Genomic DNA, 21,788 nt, shown 5'->3' on the forward strand with positions numbered 1-21,788 from the left:
CCTGCTGAGTGTGATTACTCAGTGTGATTTCTCGTATACCTCAAGACCACTTTTTCAGGAATTGTACTACTTGGGTGGTGGAAACTGCTATACCAACTACCAATCAAGGAATTGGTACAGGCCGATATGATGGGACCACTTTCTAAATTAATGCTCCCTCTACTCTAATGACTGTAACTTGTGTTCAGTTGAAAAAAAAAATCAAATACATTCTAAAGATAATTGAATTTTATTTAAAATATATTTCACTTCTTTACTAAGATTTAGTCTAAGATGTATTTTCAACCTATTTGAATAATGTTTATTCACTGATTTCTTTCATGGTTGGTTTGTTGTTTATGTGTAGAAAATTTACTCTGTGTGTGTGTGTGTGTGTGTCTGTCTGTCTGTATTGTGTCCTGCTGAATGTCCAACTTTGCTGAATATTTTTACCAGGTGCAGAAAATTTGGGGGTATTTTTGTTTGTTTATTTGTTTGGTTTGGTTTTGGTTTTGATTTTAGGATGTGTGTGTGTGTGTGTGTGTGTGTGTGTGTGTGTGTGTGTGTCTAAAATCACATCATCTGAAAATATGAACACTGTATCTGTGCCATGATATACACTTCCTGAAAGTAGCCCAAGGGTTGAAAACAGACTTAAACAAAACTTCCCACAAATGTTGGGAAAGCATGTTCATACAAATTAATAACATATGCATGCAGTTTTTGAATACTTTTCCGTATAATCTGGAATCATTAAACATACTTTTCCTTGTAAAAATATGGTAAAGTTTGTTATAAAGAATGTCTTATCCCTGTCCCACACCACATTTTTCTGCTTTTCTATATACAGAGAGCAAGCCCCTTTCTTAGGCCCAGGAACCAGACACAGAGGAGACTGGCACAGACTTGGAACTGAAATATGCACAACATTCCAAACAGAAAAAAAGGACAGACAGATCAGACACATAGGACACACATCAGACACGCCAGTCATCACAGACTATACACAGGCAGGAAAAAATTGGAGAAACAGAAATAAATTTTGGGCTCACTCTTTGTCGAACTAATCCAAGAAAGATTATTTTTGTCTCTGTTCCTTAATATATCTACACATTTTGATACCTCCTCTGTGGTTCCTTTAATCTTTAACTGATATACGAAAACTGAGTTCTATACATTTTTTTCCAAATGGTAGGTAATTCTGATGTGTCTTCTGTAGTTCCATGTATATTGTGCTGGCAGTTAAAATCAATAAGAAACAAACACTATTAATATTCAGCATTTTTACCATAAAATTCAGTTGCTAGTTAGTGTTGTTGATTCTGAACAGAAAAAAATTTAACTGTAAGTTAATTTCACATAAATTCCTCCTGATAATGAACCAAAATGTAACCATGAAGTGACATAAAAATCCTCCACTGATAAGTTTAAAATTGAATTATTACTTGCACATACAAAGTTATCAATATTATAATCTCATATTACATTAAAATCAATTAACATCTTAGAAATTATCTTCATACCTACTTATGTTGGCAAATATATATATTATGTCGTTATCTTTGCCCTCCTGTTCCTGTGAAATTAATGCCCACAAGCTTTTAGTGTTGTACTGGAATAGGAAGTCTACATTGGTATTTCTCTACAATAAATCCCAGAGCTCACTAGAGTGGGATAGTCACATCATCCAAGATAAATTCTAGCTGTTCTCATGCATTTAATCTGTCAAGAAATTGAGGAAACAACTCATATTTTCTAGCAGACATGAACAGACTACCTACAGGCCCAGATGATGGAGCAAATGTAGAGGTCAGATTCTAAGTTCTCTCTCTGCATTTATAGGTTATAAGGTCTCAGTGTGTTACTTAGAAACCTGTCAGCCTTATTTGTGATAGCCAGAAGCTGGAAACAACCCAGATGTCCCACAACAGAGGAATTGATAGAGAAAATGTGGTTCATTTACACAATGGAATACTACTCACTTATTAAGAATGAGAACAGATAAATGCATGGAGTTAGAAAATATCATCATGAGACAGGTAGCTCAGACCCAAAAGAACATGCACAGTATGCTGTCACTAATACGTGGATATTAGCCAATAATAATAATAATAATAATAATAATAATAATAATAATAATACAGAATACACAAGATACCGTCTACAGAACTCAAAAAGGTTAACACGCTTAAGGGCCCAAGTGAGGACACCTCAGTCTCACTTGGAAGGGTGAAAAAAGCAACCACAAGAGGGAGGAAAGAACTTGGGATGGACAGGGGTGGAGAAAGAGGGGAACATGATCCAGTTTGGGGTAGAGAAAAGGATTGAAGACCTGAGGGCCAGCAGAAAAAATGGAAACAGGAGACCTCTGGAGGAAGGAGGTTGGGAGGACCCTCCAGAATGTGCCAGAAACCTGGGAGGTGATAGATCCTCAGGACTCAAAGGGGGACTATAGATGAAATGCTTTACAGTGGGGAGAGAAACCTTGTTGAACCCACCTCCAACAGAAAGATAGGGCATCAAGTGAGGAACGGGTTTGACATCCCACAGTCAAAACTCTGACCCATAATAGTTCCTGTCTGAAAGAACTGCAGAGACGGAAATGGAAAAGAGTCTGAGGAAAAGAAGGTGCAGCGAAAGGCCCAAAGTGGGATCCAGCTCAAGGGGAGGCCCCAAGACCTGACACTATTAGTGAGGCTATGGTGCACTCACAAAAGGCTACCATCATTACTGCCCTCCAAAAGACCAACTAGCAGCTGAGTCCGTTGCATATAGTGTACCCAACCAATGAACAAAATCTGCTGACTGCTGTGGTTGAATTAGGGAAAAGCTGGAGGAAGCTGTAGGAGGACCAGCAGTCTCAATTAACCTGGACCGCCCTAGATCTCTCAGACACTTGATCACCAACCAGGCAGTATACACCAGCTGATATGAAGCCCCAACCCATGTACAGCAGAGGGCTCCTGGGTCTGTGTTCAGTCAGAGAAGATGCATCTAACACTCAAGAGACTGGAGGTCCCAGAGAGTTTAGAGGCCTAGTGGGGTGTGTGGGATCAGGCCATCCTCTTGGAGATAGAAGGCAGGAAGGAGATATGGAATGTGGAACAGTCGGAGGGTAGACCTTGTGGGGAATAAAAGCTGGAGTGTAATGATAAATAAATAAATTATTAAGAACAAAAAAGAAGGAGAATGAAAAAGAAACCTGTTTGTCAGGACCAAGGGCCTATCATCCAGTTGATGAAACCAGGAAAGGGGATAACATCTGAAATGTAAATAAATAAAATACACAAGATAAAAAAGGAAAAAGAAAACCTATTTCTCTTAGAATGACTTTTCTATATTTCTTGTCCAAATACACATTTATTTTGTCAAGCAAATTTTAAATATAGCATAGTTACTAAAAGAAAGCATTCAAATAGTTAAAACATTTAAAATATGCAATAAAGTAATGATAAGATAAAATTGAACTGCCTTTAATTTTACACAACAATGAGGACCCAATTCAGCATGAAACTATGAACCCAGAAACATTTAACTTTTCACTATTAAGGTATAAATTATTTTATTTCTTCATTAAAAAATTAAGGTATTAAGGTATAAATTATTTTATTTCTTCATTAAAAATCACTACTTTATTTGTCCAATAAAATACGAAATTATTTTCCTTGTATTTAAAGGTGTACTTTGTTTGCTTACATGTAACTTTATTATACATGCTAGTTTACATGGTGTCTGTGTCTATGAACATGCAGGCCAACCTAATAGAAACCATTGATTATGAGCATTTATGTCATTCTATATCTTAGTTTCTTGCATTAGAGAAGGTGAACTTATTTTCTTGAGGCAAGACTCCATTGAAGCTTTCACTCACTGTTTGTCAACTATATGTGTGGTGAAGAAAAACCCTGGGATCTGCAAATGTTCTATACATCAGTACTAGATAAATTGGGCTTTCGTGCTTAGATTCTGACATGAGTAGTGAAAAACAAAACTCACGTACTCATTTTGACATAGCTGGTATTCTTTCCCATTGATTTGTATCCCCAACAGTATAAAAGCTATACTAATATCTAACAAAAACCACTATTAGCCTCTTCCACATTTTCCTGATGGCATTTATCATTTCCTTATTCCTGAAAGTGTAAACCATAGGATTGAGCAATGGTGTAAGGACATTGACAAATAAAAGTGTGTCCTTCTCAAAGGAGAACGCAGATGTATCCCGTGCATATATTAAGATGCATGGAACAAGGAACAAAACCACAACAGTAATGTGGGCTCCACAGGTAGAAAGAGCTTTCCGTCGACCTTCATAACTGTGGGCTCTCAGAGTGAACAAAATGACACCATAGGAAACAAGCAACATGGAGAAGATTATGATGCAGATAGCACCACTGTTTGCAAATACCAAAATGACAAATATGTGTGTGTCAGTGCAGGCAAGTTTCAGCAATGGAAACAAATCACATGTATAATGATCAATGATATTGGGTCCACATAAAGGCAGCTGCAATGTGAATATAATTTGTATGATAGAGTGTAAGAAGCCCCCTGCCCAGGATATTGCTACCAAAATGCTGCAGAGCCTCCGGGTAAGGATGGAAGAATAATGCAAAGGCTTGCAGATAGCCACGGAGCGGTCATAGGCCATGGCTGCCAGGACAATCATTTCTGTTCCTGAGAAGAAATGGACTGAAAACAGTTGTGTCATACACCAGCCAAAGGAAATGGTCTTCTTCTCGTGTAAGAAGTCTACAATCATCTTGGGTGTAACTGTAGAAGAGACACATAGATCCAGAAAGGACAGGAATGCCAAGAAGAAGTACATGGGACAGCTCAACAGTGCAGGGCTGTACATGATGGTCACCACAATAATCATGTTGCCCCCTACAGTTGCCAGATAGACCAATAAAAGTACAAAAAACAGTATTTTTTCAACTTTTGGGTTCTGAGAAAGTCCCAAGATTACGAACTCAGTAACAGAACTCTGATTTTGCATAATTCTAAAGAAGACAATCAAAGTAAATTGTCATCTCAGAAATCTTCATTTATAAAAAAACGCTTCATATATATATATATATATATGTAATATTTCCATCAACAAAAAATATCCTATACAAAAAGATATGTTTGCATTGAGGATTCTATCATAATTTAAATTAAAATGTTAGAAAAGTGGAGGGCATAGTTACATAACATGAATTGATTGCAAAGTAAGTTTTTGTACATTTTAAATAAGCTATGTATTAAATTTTAATTATGCACATATCCACTATATGAATGGAGCAAAATAGTATGACTTTGCATCATCAGCTTTTGTAAATCACTTTGGCTTCCCTGAAGTAAATATTAAATACATTTAAAAACTATCACCTAGATGTGAATAACTCAAGGCCAGGGTTGAGTATCTTGCAGTGACTTGTTTGAATATTGCCCTATACAGCAAAAGAAGAAAAGGCAAACTATGTTTGGGAACACCCAAAAATCCTGACTACATTTTAAATTTGTTTAAAAGTAAGAAATATATTGTAACCTCAGATAAATTTTTTGGCACAAAAGAAAATTCTGTAGAACGTCTCTAGCACTATACACAATATATTTGATTAATGAGTTAAAATTTTACTTTTATTGCCCTTTATTTATGACCATACCTTTATGAAAACAATCTTGTTGTCATCAAATCTAAGAAAGAAATAATTTAAAAAAAATAGGTCTTCTGTGTTTTCACACTCTTCATCAACAGGTCATTTCATTTTTACTATTTAGTATGATGTTCCAGTCTAAATATAAGAGAAAAGAATCAAGGAATAATTATCCTGGGATTTTAGAAGACATAATTTCCAACAACCATGAGATCTTCTGGAATCAACTTGATGAACAGTGAAATTATTATTTTTATTTTTTATTAGATATATTTCTTTACTTATATTTCAAGTGTTATTCCACTTCCCGGTTTCCTCTCCATAAGCCCCCGTCCCCTCCCTCCCCTCCCCCTCCCCCTCCCCCATGGGTATTCCCCCCATACAACCCCCTTACTGCCCCCAATATTCACCTGCACTGGGGGTCCAACCTTGGCTTGACTAAGGACCAAGGGCTTCCCCTTTCACTGATGGCCCAACAAGGCTATTCTCTGCTACATATGCAGTTGGAGCCCTGGGTCAGTCCATGTATAGTCTTTCATTAGTGGTTTAGTACCTGGAAGCTCTGGTTGGTTGGCATTATTGTTCTTATGGGGTTGCAAGCTCCTTCAACTCTTTCAATACTTCCTCTAATTCTCCCCAATGTGGTCAAAAAAGTGAGATTATTAACCTTACTTACAATAGCACTAATAGTTGTTCTTTGTAATCTCCTCCAACTTAACACAAAATCATCATCTTACCTTCTTCCTATGTGAATGAGAGATCTTGACAAAGGCAATGGTAAATGATAAAGCATCAGAAGGTGATGGGCCAAAACCTCACATATGAAATTTTGTGATAACACATAACTGAAAAAAGGAAATTATTTATTCAATTAATTTTATAGTCCTGAGACATACTTATGATATTTATGCTATGTTAATATGTTAAGCAAGTATTTAAAGGGCACATCTTTGGAAATATGCATTTAAAAATATGTGTTAGAAATAATATAGTAGTATCAAGAAAAGTTGTGGTATTATTATTAATGGCAGATGGTTTTACTGGCAAAACCTTCAATACATTAAGATGGAGAAGTTGAATCAGTGCCCACTTGGATTTTTCACTCTTATGTTCCAGCATATTTTATAGAGGAACATACATGCACAATGTATAAAGAGAAACATATACATCAAGCCAGCCACAAACCCTATATCTACAATGGTATAATTAAAATATCTGAAATGAGAGTGTAGTATACTTATGGTTTATGATTTTACTTTTGAGGAATCAGAATATGTGCTGAAACCTAATAGTTTCCCTAAGAGTTCAAAGGAAGAATGGTGATGCTTTGACAAATTTAAGTGGACATAATTAAATCCGAAGCCTTCATACGTGAGTTGTCTCAAACTTTCTTAACTTGCATTCATTCTGTATAGTATGTAGTAGTGTGTATTTCTAATAGAAACTACTAGAACTAGAATATATCATATTCAATTTCCATACATATTAAAGGTGTAATATTCGTTCTGTTTTTCATGTTCTTATAGCAACGTTATTTATACAGCCTCAAATCATTCTTTCTTTTTTTTTTTTTTTTTGGTTCTTTTTTTGGAGCTGGGGAACGAACCCAGGGCCTTGTGCTTCCTAGGTAAGCGCTCTACCACTGAGCTAAATCCCCAGCTCCCATTCTATCTTTCAAGGCAAGCTTCAGAACTGCGAGTTACATGAGTACATGTTCAGATAATCAAACTATAGTCAGAGACATAATAGAAGTATAAGTTTGTGTTGGATTTCTTAATTTTTGGATTTTAGTAAGAAGGTGAAAATTTGGTATGATTAATTTCATTAAACTTTTTTTTAAAAAAGGAAAGCTTGAAAAATCCAATGAAATGGCCAAATAGGTGGAAGAAGACTGTAGTATTTCAGGTTATTTGAGCCCTGTGAACACTCAAACAATTGTTTGTCATAAAATGCTAGTCCATGATCTCTTTATGTAATATTTTATTCAGTAGAATGCTGATTTTGGTCATAATAGCTATACGAAGATAAGTAATTTGAGCATCAGCATCTATGAAGTTCTCAAAAAAAAATCCTCAAATATTGTGAAGTTTAAAGGGCTATTATGTTGTTATACACAGTAGACTGCTTAAAATACCCACATGCTAAATTACCATGTCACAAATGTAAAAAAACACTTATAAAAATACATATATATCCCAGTGAACTAGATTGTTGGGGGTAGGGCGGCAATGGGGGGAGGATGGGGAGGGGAACACCCATAACAGAGGGGAGGGGGAGGGATTAGGGGGATGTTTGCCCGGAAACCGGGAAAGGGAATAACACTCGAAATGTAAATAAGAAATACTCAAGTTAATAAAAAAAAACATACATAGGTAATATTCTTACACTTTGCTTCACCAATTATCACTTCTGTGAAAAATCTGGTGATAAACCTCTGCTTAGCCTTAACAATAATTCTCTATTGTTTGCAACTCTTCCTTCCACATTTGAAAGGCAGCAGGAGTGAAACTCTGGAATGGGATGTTACCTGTGTTACTTTAGTTCTCTGTTCATCCTGATTGTTGAACAAAACATAAAAGAAGAATCTGAATATTTCCTACTTCACTATATCGGGTAGTTAAAAAGGTTTCTCAGAAACATCATGAATCTGTAAGATTAATTCTTAATTCCCCAAGGTTTGTAATTTCTCTGGTCCCATGAGAATCCATGACAAAACCTTGAGCAACTTTTCACTTACTGCATAATATTCATATTCATATTCAGTTCATAATATTTCCACCCCCATCTAAAGTTTTATTGTGTGTTTTTATAGTTTGGAGAAGATTTTTTATGAAAATAATTCCATAAACTCCATTTTCAGAGAGAGTACACTGTTTCATTCTTTAATGGATGTAGGACAATGTCTTTACACAGAATTTAAGGGAAAAAAGTCTTGTGTCGAAAGGAATCTATCAATTCATCTGTAAGGAAACTAATCATAGTATTGTTGAACACTGTTAGAAAACTTCTCAGTAGAAAAATATATATAAATATACATGAGGTGTATGATATTAGAAGCATATGTTTTATCTTTAAAAAATTTTTATACTGTTCTTTCACATATTTTTCACAGTTTTGTGTACTTGTACTATGTCTTATGATCACACTGGCCATCAGAATCTCATCGTGTTCCACCCATCATATCCTCTTTTCACATGACCCCTACTATATTCATATCTCTTTAACCGACGAATGAATTTATTCAGGGTAGATTGTATGTGCATATATGGACCTAATTTCTGTACCATGAGCACTTAACCTGTTGTGTCATAGATGAAGAAAATACTACACAATTTGCATACAACTTGAATTGTTGATACTTCTCAAAAAGAAATAGGGAATCATGAGACCATATTAAATCAGTGACGGTATATTGCAAAGCCTAAACTTAATCTTATCGTAAGTTTTTGTCTACTGTTTGTTAATGACTACGATGTCCATTCCATCTATTTCAGACAACATGTTGTAGCATACCCTTCCATAGTCTAGGAGTAAATAGACTATAGAATATAGTATACTTGCATGAAAATGTTGCAATTGTATGCCAGAGGCACTAAGGTAAAGGCACATGGGTAGAGATGGTGGGAGATAACACATGAGGTATAAGAAGAGGGCAAGGAAGAACAGAATTTAGAATGACTAGATTTTACCTAAATGTTTTAAATTCCAAAATGACAACAAAAAAGAAAAGGAGGAGGAAGGTAAACAAGAAGAGGAGTGGAAAAGGTGAAAAAAGAAGAAAAAAGAAGAACAAGAAGAAACAAGAAGAATTGGAAGAAGGAGAAGGAGGACGAAAGTAAGAGGGGAGGAGGAGAAGTCAAGAATAAAATACAATCAAGGTAGACAAGGAGGAAATGGATAGAAATAGAAAATATCATCCTGAGTGATGATACCCAATCACACACACAAAAACCACAACACAACACAACACAACAAAACAAAACAACAACAACAACAACTCATGGTATGTGCTCACTGATAAGTGGATATTAACTACCAAATCTAGGCAATATTGCTAATGCCAAGAAGTGTATGTTGACCGGAGTCTAATATAGCTGTCTCCTGAGAGGCTCAGCCAGTATGTGATAAATACAGAAGTAAATGCTCGCAACCAACAATTGAACAACTGAACTGTGAATAGGGTCCCCATTGGAGGAGAAAGGATTGAAAGAGCAGAAGGTATTTGCAACCCCATAAGAACAACAATACCAACCAACCAAAGCTCCTAGGGACTAAACCACCATCCAAAGAGTACACAGAGACAGACTCATGGCTCCAGATGCATATGTAGCAGAGGATGACCCTGTTGGAAGGAGAAGCCCTTGGTCCTGCCATGGCTGGACCATCCAGTGTAGAGGAATGTAAGGGTGAGTAGGCAGGAAGTTGTGGGTAGTTTGGTGGGGAACAGTCTCATAGAAGTAGGGGAAGGAAGAATGTGATAGGGGGTTCATGGACAGGAAACCAGGAGAGGGGATAACCTTTGAAAAGTAAATAAAAAATTAGCCAATATAAAATATTCTAATTAAACAGTCATGTACATGTATGTTTATATAATTGTATTTTGTAGACCCCTCTTTTAAACTTTATTGTTGTCTATAATATTGTTTATATTTAAGTTTATGATTTGTCAGGGAATGTGGACATCTGGATATTCTAACTATCAGGATTCCTAACAGGAAATCTAAGGTCCTTGTGTTTTCTTGTCTCTGCCTTTACCTTTACTGACTGTCAGAGGATGTTATCCATCTTTAAAATCCTATCAACTTTACAATGTCTAAGTCAATGGAGCATTTGACTTTGTCAAAAAAAAACCTGTCATATATCATAGTATAAGAATTATGTCTAACTATTTGAAAAAAATTCACACTGATTTACATTGGGATAGGACAGTTTGCAATTCAATATCAAGGATGGAGGTTTCCCTTTTCCAATAATTGCACCCCAACATCTGTTGATTATTTTGTTGGTATCAAAGGAGTTCTGATTTAAACTTGTCTGACTGGCAGAGATGATAAACATTTTTAAAAATATATTTCTTAGGAACTTTTTTCTTTCTTTTTAGTTTATTTGGGTTTTTGGCTCTTTGGAGATCTGTTGTTGTTGATGCTGCTGTTGTTGTGGTGGTTGTTGTTCTTTATGTAATCTGCATATTAATATCCTGTAATGTCTATACCTCATAAGGATTTTTGCTTATTTGTGGTTCCTTCTCACATGTAACAGTACATAATGTTTTTAGTCTCATGAATTCCACTCGTTAATTTTGAGTCTTATTATTGGGATAAATAAAGTACAATTCAAGAAATGCATTTCTGAAAGCTATATACTGCAGGGCGTTTACTTTTGTTTTCTTCTAGCAATGCTAGTATCTCCATTTTCACATTTATGTCTTTGACCCATTTGGCATTAATATTTGAGTAAGGACATAGATATACGTACATACAATTTGATTCTTCTCTATGTGGATGTCCATTTCTCCAGAACCGTTTGGTCAAAGATGCTTTTGTTTCTCCAACTATTGTTGTTGTTGTTGTTGTTGTTGTTGTTGTTGTTGTTGCTGCTGTTGTTGTTGTTGTTGTTGTTGTTGTTGCTGTTGTTATTGTTGCTGTTGTTGCTGTCTTCCTCAAATATTAAATGGCTCAAGTCACTTGAAAAAAAGTAGTTGAAGGTAGATAGAAAAAGGCTCCAACTTCATAGGTAGCAATGAATAGCCTAGTAAGGGCACCAGTGGAAGGGGAAGCCCTTGGTCCTGCCAAGACTGAACCCCAGTGAATGTGATTGTTGGGGGGAGGGCGGTAATGGGGGTGGGATGGGGAGGGGAACACCCATAAAGAAGGGGAGGGGGGAGGGGTTGGAGGATGTTGGCCTGGAAACCGGGAAATGGAATAACAATTGAAATGTAAATAAGAAATACTTTTTATATTTCAATGTTCAGTGGTCTTCTCAGAAGAAATATGAATTCTCATGCCCATTATTGATGCTCTCTGTCTTGAAAGGTGTCATTACTTTCTAAAGAGTTAAGAGAATATTTGTCCAATCAATTTTTGGACATTTTTATTCTTTTCCTTGAGTTGTCCAAGTATTTTACTTGTTTGTTTGTTTGTTTGATTGATTGCTTAATTGATTGTGTTGATGTAAGGAGGTGACGTAGGGTATGTGTCTGTTGGTATGTGTGCCTGTTATAACATATGTGACTACATGTGTAGGATAAATAGTATATGTGCCTGTTAACATTCATGCATAACCAAATGAAGTCACACTTCTATAATTATCCATTACCTGTTATACTATCTTTTATTAGAATAAATCCCCAATGAACCTTGAACTCATTAGTCATCAGCTAAATCCACAGTGAAGTAAAACTCTCAGATTCATAGATCACCTGGGTACCAGTAATGGATTAAGAATGTGGTTCTGTGCTTAGTTAAGATATTAAAAGTAATGAAAAGTAAATTTCAAATTACTCTTTTGGTACAAAAAGTTTCCTTGCCCACTGAAATTGAATATTTTAAAATTCATCAGAAACCACTATTAATCTCATCCACATTTTTCTGATGGCATTCTTCATTTCCTTATTCCTGAAAGTGTAAACCATAGGATTTAGCAATGGTGTGAGGACATTGATAAATATAAGCATGTTTTTCTCAAAGGAGAATGCAGAAGTGGGTCTTGCATATATTAACAGACATGGAACAAAGCACAAAATCACAACAATTATATGCGATCCACAGGTGGAGAGAGCTTTACGTCGACCTTCAGAGCTATGGGCTCTCAGAGAAAACAAGATGACACCATAGGAGACAAGCAATAAAGAGAAGATTATAATGCATATAGCACCACTGTTGGCAAATATCATAAAGACATAAATGTGTGTGTCAGTACAGGCAAGCTTCAGTAATGGGAACAAGTCACACATGTAATGATCAATGATATTGGGTCCACAGAAAGGCAGCTGCAAAGTGAAGATAATCTGTATGATAGAATGCAAGAATCCCCCTGCCCAGGACACAACCACCAAAATTCTACAAAGCCTCTGGGTCATGATGGAAGAGTAGTGAAGTGGCTTGCAGATGGCCACATAGCGGTCATAGGCCATGGCTGACAGGACAATCACTTCTGCCCCAGTGAAAAAGTGGACAGCAAACAGTTGTGTCATACAACATTCAAAGCAGATGGTCTTCCTCTCATAGAAGCAGTCTATGATTATCTTGGGGGTGACAGTTGAAGAAGTGAATGCATCCAGTAAGGACAGGAATATCAAAAAGAAGTACATGGGGGACCCCAGTAGTATAGGGCTGTAGATGATGGTCACCACAATTATCATGTTGCCCACAATAGTTGAAAGGTAGATAAACAAAAATAAAACCAATAGCATTTTCTCCACATTCACGTTCTGTGAAAGCCCCAGTAGTATAAACTCAGTGACAAAGCTCTGGTTTTGCATGATTCTTATGAAGAGTATGAAAGTAAATTTTCTTAACACAAAATCTTCAAGTATGAGAAAAAATAACTCGTTGTAAATTCATGATATCACCCTCAATAAGATTATATATACCAATGAAAATTACATTGAATGAGTATATTGTGATTGAAAACAAATATAAAAGGGTTTTTGAAGGCCACAGTTGGGAAACCTGAAGAATTGATATAAACATGGATGATCAAATACTTGAAAATAGCCAACTTCAAATATTTTACAAAGATATTAATTGGTTGTGTTTCTCCTTTTTTTTTTTTTTTTTTTTTGGAGCTGACGACCGAACCCAGGGCCTTGCACTTGCTAGGCAAGTGTTCTACCACTGAGCTAAATCCCCAACCTCTCAAGAGAAATTTTAAAACAATTTACCTAGATAGGAAAAAAAGTCAAGAATTTATAATGTATATCTGTCTCTTCAAGGAAGGAGGCATGGCTGAAGAGCCTGCAGTGACTTGTCAGACCACTCATGTACAAACAGAACAAGAGGCAAAGTGTACTTTTTGGCACACATAAAAACCTTGGCTACTTTTACAATTTAATTTACACCAGGAAGCACAGTGATATATCATTCTTTTCTTCTACTTCATTTTGAAATTTGACTGGAACAATATGAGAAGTATACTATTGCTATCACAAAAATGATTTAGAAATTCAAAGCAATAAGGAAATAAACAAAGAAATATTATAAATCAGGTCTAAAGTTCTTGATAAACACTATAAGACAGAGGTTATTGTTACATTTTTATTTGTGCGTTTTTGTCTAAGTTGAAAGACTTAAAGAACAAGGAATTGATAACCAGAGGTTTTAAGGAATACACATTCCAAGACATCTAAGATCTCCAAAGACTCAGATTTTTGAACTGTGAATTTTTTATTTATGGCTGTATTGGTGGATATTTTTTCTAGCCTTTCTCACCAGTAGGAAGAAAACATCTTGTTATGATCTCCCTGTGTAAATGTGGCATCTTGACAAAGGCAGCAGCAGTAAGTGATAAAAGTTCAGTGATGGAGCAAAAACTCACATGGGAAAACTGGCAACAATACAGATCTGCAGAACAGAAATCATTCATTGATTTTAAATTAGACTCTTGAAACTTAATAATCTGCTACTTTATAATGATTTTTACTTCATAATAACTATCGTTTAATAAGGTTTGACACAGTTGGAAATTGGTATGAGGTTAGTATTAGACATGCTCATAACCAAATTCTATGCTCATCTTTAAGGATTATGAAGGTCAAATTTAAAATATGAAAAAGTTATTCATAGTCACATGACCTCAACAATCTACATTCAATTAATTCACCTGAAAACCTCTTTAATACACACTAAGGTAATATTCCATCTTCTGTATAAATCACCCCTCATTGCCATGGCTACAAACTTTTACCTTTCCTCGCTATACAACTGAAAGTTCATAATAAATTAGATTTTAAGTAAAATAATTACCTTGAAATACATGCATGTATAAAAATATATGTGGACAAATGCATATTTGTTATTTAAAATTTAAGATTCAAAATAATTCAATTTTACTCTGAAGAAAAATATGGCAATTTTAATGTCTACAATTTTAAAAGAACAGAAACTATTTTACTTACTAATGTATCTATCATGAAGTGATGCAACATTTAATTTAAACGAAAGTATCTTCTCATGGTGTCCTCAGAGCAATTACGCACTAGAATCTATAATCTGATATCCGAATGTATTGCCATGCTATTGCGAGAGAAACTGGAATAAACTAACCTTAAAGGTCATTGAGTCTCCTGAGAACTAGAGAAGGGAACAGTTATTAGCACCAAGAATTACAATGATGCCAAACTTAGATGCTTAAACACTACTATAAAAACAAAATCCATATGTGTCATATATATATATTTAAGATGGACAGAGAAAAGCATTATAGAATTTATTGGTTCTCATCCCGTTATTAAACAAGATGGACAATAAACTGGACTATCTAAAAGGACCACAAGCATAGTGCCATTCATGAAAATTTAAGAATATCAAACTGAGCACTGAGATATCAATGGGGGATTTAGAGAAAGGACTGAAAAAATTTAATGAGTTTGCCACCCTATAGGAAGAAAAACAATATCAACCAAGCAGAACCCCTAGAGCTCCCAGGGACTAAACAACCAACCAAAGAATATACAAGAAGGGATGCATGGCTCCAAGAACATATGTAGCAGAGGACATTTTCTGGCAAAATTAGGAGGTCCTGTGAAGGCATGTTCCCTCTGTGTAGGGGAATGCCAAGGTGTTGAGGCGGGAGTGTGTGGGTGAGAGGGAGAGTATCCTTATAGAAGAAGGGGAAGGGTGGATAAGTGAGGAAGGAACCAGCAAAAGGAATAATATTTGAAAGGTAAATAAAAAATTACACAATGAAAATTTTTTTAAATTAAAAAAAACAAAAAAATAAATAAAAATCCACATTCCTTATAATGATGGTATTTGAATAAAAAAGAAAACCTACACTCGACTTCTGATCCCTGCCCCCAGCAGGCCTAAACTCTTAGTGTTTTCTGTAGAGTAGGTCAAGATATTTTATATAACTGAAATTCAGCAATCCTTATGTTTCAATTGTGCAAATAAATTTCTTTGAAAGAAATAGGGAAAGTTCTTTGTGGAAAGTACATATAAATAATGATGGATTTGGAATGTGGGAAGAAATATTTGAGATGTTAAGAAGTTGTTTACAGAAAGGCAAGCAAGTAAATTTCACTTTCCTTTCCTCTAACTCTAATCCCTTGGCCTCATCCATTGTTCTGCAAAAGACAACTTGCTGCCTCCAAATCCTTTCTGCAGCAGATCACAAAGTTCTTCTCCAATAGCCTCCCTCACCACCCCATTCCATTGTTTCTGTCACCAACTGCCACTGGCATTCTCTGGAAACCTGCTGGCCACACTGACCAAAGGAATATTCACTATGTGTCTTCCCCTCCAAATCTCATCCCACAGGCTCATCCCAAACTCTGCTTAGCATAGCCTCTCCTGATCTGCTGCACCTCCACTGAATTATGAAGATCCCAGTAGTATACCCTGCATTCATACCTCCTGTGGTCCAGCTCAGACACCTCCTTCAGCACCATTTCTATTCCTATATGTCAGTTCCCAATTCCTAGAAATGTTATGCCCCGAACTTCACTCCTCCCACTGGGCATGGATTTTGAAATATTCTTACCAGGAAACACACAGACATTCTCCTGAGAACCAGAGAAGGGAACAGTTATTAGCACCAAGAATTATAATGATGCCAAACTTAGAGGCTTAAACACTAATATAAAAACAAAATCAATGATTGCCGGAAATTGTCTTTATAAGTATAGTAGAGTTCCTTAAAGAGAAAACAAGTAAGTCCCCCTGAAGAAATTTTTGAAAACACTAACAGGTGAAGAAAATGAATGAGATAGCACAGCACATGAAAGTGGGAGTAGAGCAAAGAAAGAAAAATCCGGACCTTCAAACCTGGCAACACTTCAAGAAGATCATCTACCGTGATCAAGTGGATTTTATCTCAGAAATTCTGGGATCGTACTAACTACTAAAACACAATGTAATCTACCTTGTAAACAAACTGAGAGGAAAAGAAAAACACTTGATTATCTCATTTAACACTGACAGCCTTTGACAAAATTCAACACCCCTTCATGATAAAAGTTTGGAGAGATCAGGGATAGAAGGGATAGACCTAAACATAATAAGGGCAACTTACAATAAGATAAGCTGGTAGCCAACATCAAATTAAATGGAGAGAAACTCAAAGTAACTCCACTAAAATCAGGAACGAGATAAGGCTATCAAATCACTCGATGTCTATTCAATATGATAAAGTTACAAATTGTAATGGAAGAGGTCAAAGTATCATTTTCAAATTATATAGTAGACTTGTATGATAGAAACTTCAAGTTTTTGAAGAAGTAGATTGAAGAAGATATCGATCATATGAGGGTAAGTTCTCCCATCTCATCATATATCTGTAGAATAAACTTAGTAAAAATGGTCATCTTACTAAAAGAAATCTATAAATTCTATATAATCCCCACTAAAATTCTAACACAATTCTTTACAGACATTTAAAAAAACAATTCTGAACTTTATATGAAGAAAAAAAGAACTAGGAGAGCTAAAACAAATGTTATGCAGTAAAATATCGTCCTGTTATATCTCCAACATTGATGTCAAACTGTATTACAGTTATAATAATAAAATCCTCATAATATTGGCATAAAAATAGACAGGTTTATCTATGGAGTCTAAGGTAAGACACCGACATAAATTGACACACCTATGGTCACCTGCTTTTTTGTAGAGAAATCAAATATATACAATTAATAAGAGACAACCCCTGTACCCAGGGTTGCACCAGAATACCAAGCTATGCAGCAATAAAAATCTGCAGTTTCTAGATGCGACCTCTACAGGTTCCCTGATCTCCACAACCTTCCTGAATCCCAGTCAGTTAATTTTGTGGGAATGGAAATGAAAAAGTAAACATCTACAACAAATTCTTCTAGTCTAACATGATATCTGCATGAAGAAAAATGTAAGTAGATGCATATTTCTCACCCTGAACAATACTCTATTTGAAGTGGATCAAAGACGTCAATATAAACAAGGTTCCCTTAACCTGATATAAGAGAATGTGGGAATGCCCTTGAATGCATTGCCACCAGACACAACTTTCTAAAAACATCAATATCACAGGCACTAGGGTAAACAATTGATAAATGATAGTTTATGAAAATGAGAAGCATTATACAACTTAGTGTTACACATACAGGTAAGTATAGCTCTCATCCCTCATCAAAGGTGTTTTTCTTTTCAATAGAAGGAGGTCCTTACAGTAAGGCAAATAGGGTCAGATTATCCAGATCAACTGATCTTTTTTTGGCCAACAAATCCATCTAAAACTCAAATCTACTACCTAAGGCTCAGAAGGAAATCTAGAGTGGCACAGAAAAATTGTAATAGCCAGAGCACAGAGAAATCTTCTGTGAGGATGCCTTCCAGCAATGATACAGATATTAAATTTGTTGTATCTCTCAGCAATATGGCTCTGTAAGCAAGAACAAGGACACAAATAAAGATGCTAATATGAAATACAAGTCCCATGGGTATTATCTCTAAAAATAACAGACAAATAATGAACCATTGAGGGAGGGAGAATAGGTCTTTCCCAAGAATGAGCTCCCAGTTATGAACACCTAAAAAGTGATCAACCCTTATATCATTTACACACATACAATAAAAAACAAACTCCCCCAGCCTGAGCTGTACTTTTTTTATTTTTTTCACTCAAATAGTAGGTAACAATAATAAAAAAAGAAGATCTCAATTCAAAACTTTTTTAGAAAGAAGACACAGAAAGCATAGAGAGAAGGCATTTGGGAGAGTTTGGAGGGAGAACATGAAAGGGGAGAATTATGTAATTATATTTATTTTGAAAAATAAATAAAAACTAAAGACAATAATAGAAAATTTATCCAAAAATAGCAGGAATTTATTATTTAGATGAAACAAATATTTCCATTTTTCTTCATTATCTTCACAAAAGAATGCACAGTAGTGTGTTAGTATCAAAATAACCATTGTGAGATATGACCTGAGCCCTCTGTTCTGTGTTATTTATGGTACTCTCAAATTGGATTAAATAAAATATTAAGTTGAAATTAAAAATATTTTTGCTTACTTCTGTTGAAGGAGCTATGAAATGATCACAATATCTTGTACATATATATGTAATTCTCAAATGAAAAAATTCTCCATAAATATAGTTGACAAGCAAATATGAACTGTGATCTTCATGTGTCATAAACCAAGTAACCACAGTTCAACAGAAATAGTGTTTATTTCAATAGTAGTGGAAAGGCTGATATAGAACTGAATGCTCACAATCTCTTCATGTAGCCCAGGATGACCATGAATTTATAATCTGCATACCACTTCCTCACAGTTGTGGGATTATGTTGTGTGACTGCATTCAGAAAATGTATAGAATTTTATCAATATAGCCAAAATCTATTTATTAAAATACATATTAATATTGACAATAGCTTTTTCTAAATGTGCCTGCCTGCCAGCCAAAACTTAGAGGAAATATTGAATGAGTCAAGGGAAATAATGTACTTTTAAATTATATTTAAAAATGTACTTCCGGTCTTCCTGGTTGCTGCCGCTACAGAGAGCCCGTGGGGAGCACCCCACGAGCGAACCTGAGCCTCGGGACCACAGGTAAGACCAAATTTTCTGCTGCAAGAAAGCTGCCTGGTGAGCTTGGGACACAGGAAAGCAGAATTTCTCTAGGACCGGGCACGTTCTGTGTTTACCGGAAGTCCCACACCCGCGGATCCCGGCCCGCAGCAGCTCTCTGCTCCCAGAACCAGTGAGAGAGAGACCCAACCGCCTGGTCAGGTGGGCACTCCTGAGGCTGCAGAGCGGAAGAGACCACCAACTCTGCTCACCCCTGCCCAAATCCCTGGCCCAAGAGGAAACTGTATAAGGCCTCTGGGCTCCCGTGGGGGAGGGCCCAGGAGCGGCAGGACCCCTGTCCCTGAGACACCTCCGGAACCTGAAAGAAACAGACCGGATAAACAGTTCTCTGCACCCAAATCCCGTGGGAGGGAGAGCTAAACCTTCAGAGAGGCAGACAAGCCTGGGAAACCAGAAGTGACTGCTCCCTGCACACACATCTCGGACGCCAGAGGAAAAAGCCAAAGACCATCTGTAACCCTGGTGCACTGAAGTTCACGGAAGGGGCGGCACAGGTCTTCCTGGTTGCTGCTGCTGCAGAGAGCCCGTGGGCAGCACCCCACGAGCGAACCTGAGCCTTGGGACCACAGGTAAGACCAAATTTTCTGCTGCAAGAAAGCTGCCTGGTGAACTCAAGACACAGGCCCACAGGAACAGCTGAAGACCTGTAGAGAGGAAAAACTACATGCCAGAAAGCAGAACACTCTGTCCCCATAACTGACTGAAAGAGAGGAAAACAGGTCTACAGCACTCCTGTCACACAGGCTTATAGGACAGTCTAGCCACTGTCAGAAATAGCAGAACAAAGTAACACTAGAGATAATCTGATGGCGAGAGGCAAGCGCAGGAACCCAAGCAACAGAAACCAAGACTACATGGCACCATCGGAGCCCAATTCTCCCATCAAAACAAACATGGAATATCCAAACACACCAGAAAAGCAAGATCTATTTTCAAAATCATATTTGATCATGATGCTGGAGGACTTCAAGAAAGACATGAAGAACTCCCTTAGAGAACAAGTAGAAGCCTACAGAGAGGAATCGCAAAAATCCCTGAAAGAATTCCAGGAAAACACAATCAAACAGTTGAAGGAATTAAAAATGGAAATAGAAGCAATCAAGAAAGAACACATGGAAACAACCCTGGATATAGAAAACCAAAAGAAGAGACAAGGAGCTGTAGATACAAGCCTCACCAACAGAATTCAAGAGATGGAAGAGAGAATCTCAGGAGCAGAAGATTCCATAGAAATCATTGACTCAACTGTCAAAGATAATGTAAAGCAGAAAACGCTACTGGTCCAAAACATACAGGAAATCCATGACTCAATGAGAAGATCAAACCTAAGGATAATAGGTATAGAAGAGAGTGAAGACTCCCAGCTCAAAGGACCAGTAAATATCTTCAACAAAATCATAGAAGAAAACTTCCCTAACCTAAAAAAAGAGATACCCATAGACATACAAGAAGCCTACAGAACTCCAAATAGATTGGACCAGAAAAGAAACACCTCCCGTCACATAATTGTCAAAACACCAAACGCACAAAATAAAGAAAGAATATTAAAAGCAGTAAGGGAAAAAGGTCAAGTAACATATAAAGGGAGACCTATCAGAATCACACCAGACTTCTCGCCAGAAACTATGAAGGCCAGAAGATCCTGGACTGATGTCATACAGACCCTAAGAGAACACAAATGCCAGCCCAGGTTACTGTATCCAGCAAAACTCTCAATTAACATTGATGGAGAAACCAAGATATTCCATGACAAAACCAAATTTACACAATATCTTTCTACAAATCCAGCACTACAAAGGATAATAAATGGTAAAGCCCAACATAAGGAGGCAAGCTATACCCTAGAAGAAGCAAGAAACTAATCGTCTTGGCAACAAAACAAAGAGAATGAAAGCACACAAACATAACCTCACATCCAAATATGAATATAAAGGGAAACAATAATCACTATTCCTTAATATCTCTCAATATCAATGGCCTCAACTCCCCAATAAAAAGACATAGATTAACAAACTGGATACGCAACGAGGACCCTGCATTCTGCTGCCTACAGGAAACACACCTCAGAGACAAAGACAGACACTACTTCAGAGTGAAAGGCTGGAAAACAACTTTCCAAGCAAATGGTCAGAAGAAGCAAGCTGGAGTAGCCATTCTAATATCAAATAAAATCAATTTCCAACTAAAAGTCATCAAAAAAGATAAGGAAGGACACTTCATATTCATCAAAGGAAAAATCCACCAAGATGAACTCTCAATCCTAAATATCTATGCCCCAAATACAAGGGCACCTACATATGTAAAAGAAACCTTACTAAAGCTCAAAACACACATTGCACCTCACACAATAATAGTGGGAGACTTCAACACCCCACTC

At 36.5% G+C, this 21,788-nt stretch overlaps 2 protein-coding genes across 2 annotated transcripts; both read right to left on the reverse strand.

Moving 5' to 3' along the window:
- Positions 1–4,042: 4,042 nt before the first annotated feature.
- Olr673 (olfactory receptor 673) lies at positions 4,043–4,978 on the reverse strand. Its single transcript, NM_001000351.1, has one exon. It carries the CDS (start codon positions 4,976–4,978, stop codon positions 4,043–4,045), a length of 936 nt encoding a protein of 311 aa, NP_001000351.1.
- Positions 4,979–12,165: 7,187 nt separating this feature from the next.
- Or4c114 (olfactory receptor family 4 subfamily C member 114) lies at positions 12,166–13,101 on the reverse strand. Its single transcript, NM_001000352.1, has one exon. The coding sequence runs from the start codon at positions 13,099–13,101 to the stop codon at positions 12,166–12,168; it is 936 nt and encodes a 311-aa protein (NP_001000352.1).
- Between the last annotated feature and the right edge of the window lie 8,687 nt (positions 13,102–21,788).

The sequence above is a fragment of the Rattus norvegicus genome, chromosome 3, assembly GCF_036323735.1.
Source record: "Rattus norvegicus strain BN/NHsdMcwi chromosome 3, GRCr8, whole genome shotgun sequence".
In the NCBI taxonomy this organism is placed as follows: Eukaryota; Metazoa; Chordata; class Mammalia; order Rodentia; family Muridae; genus Rattus; species Rattus norvegicus.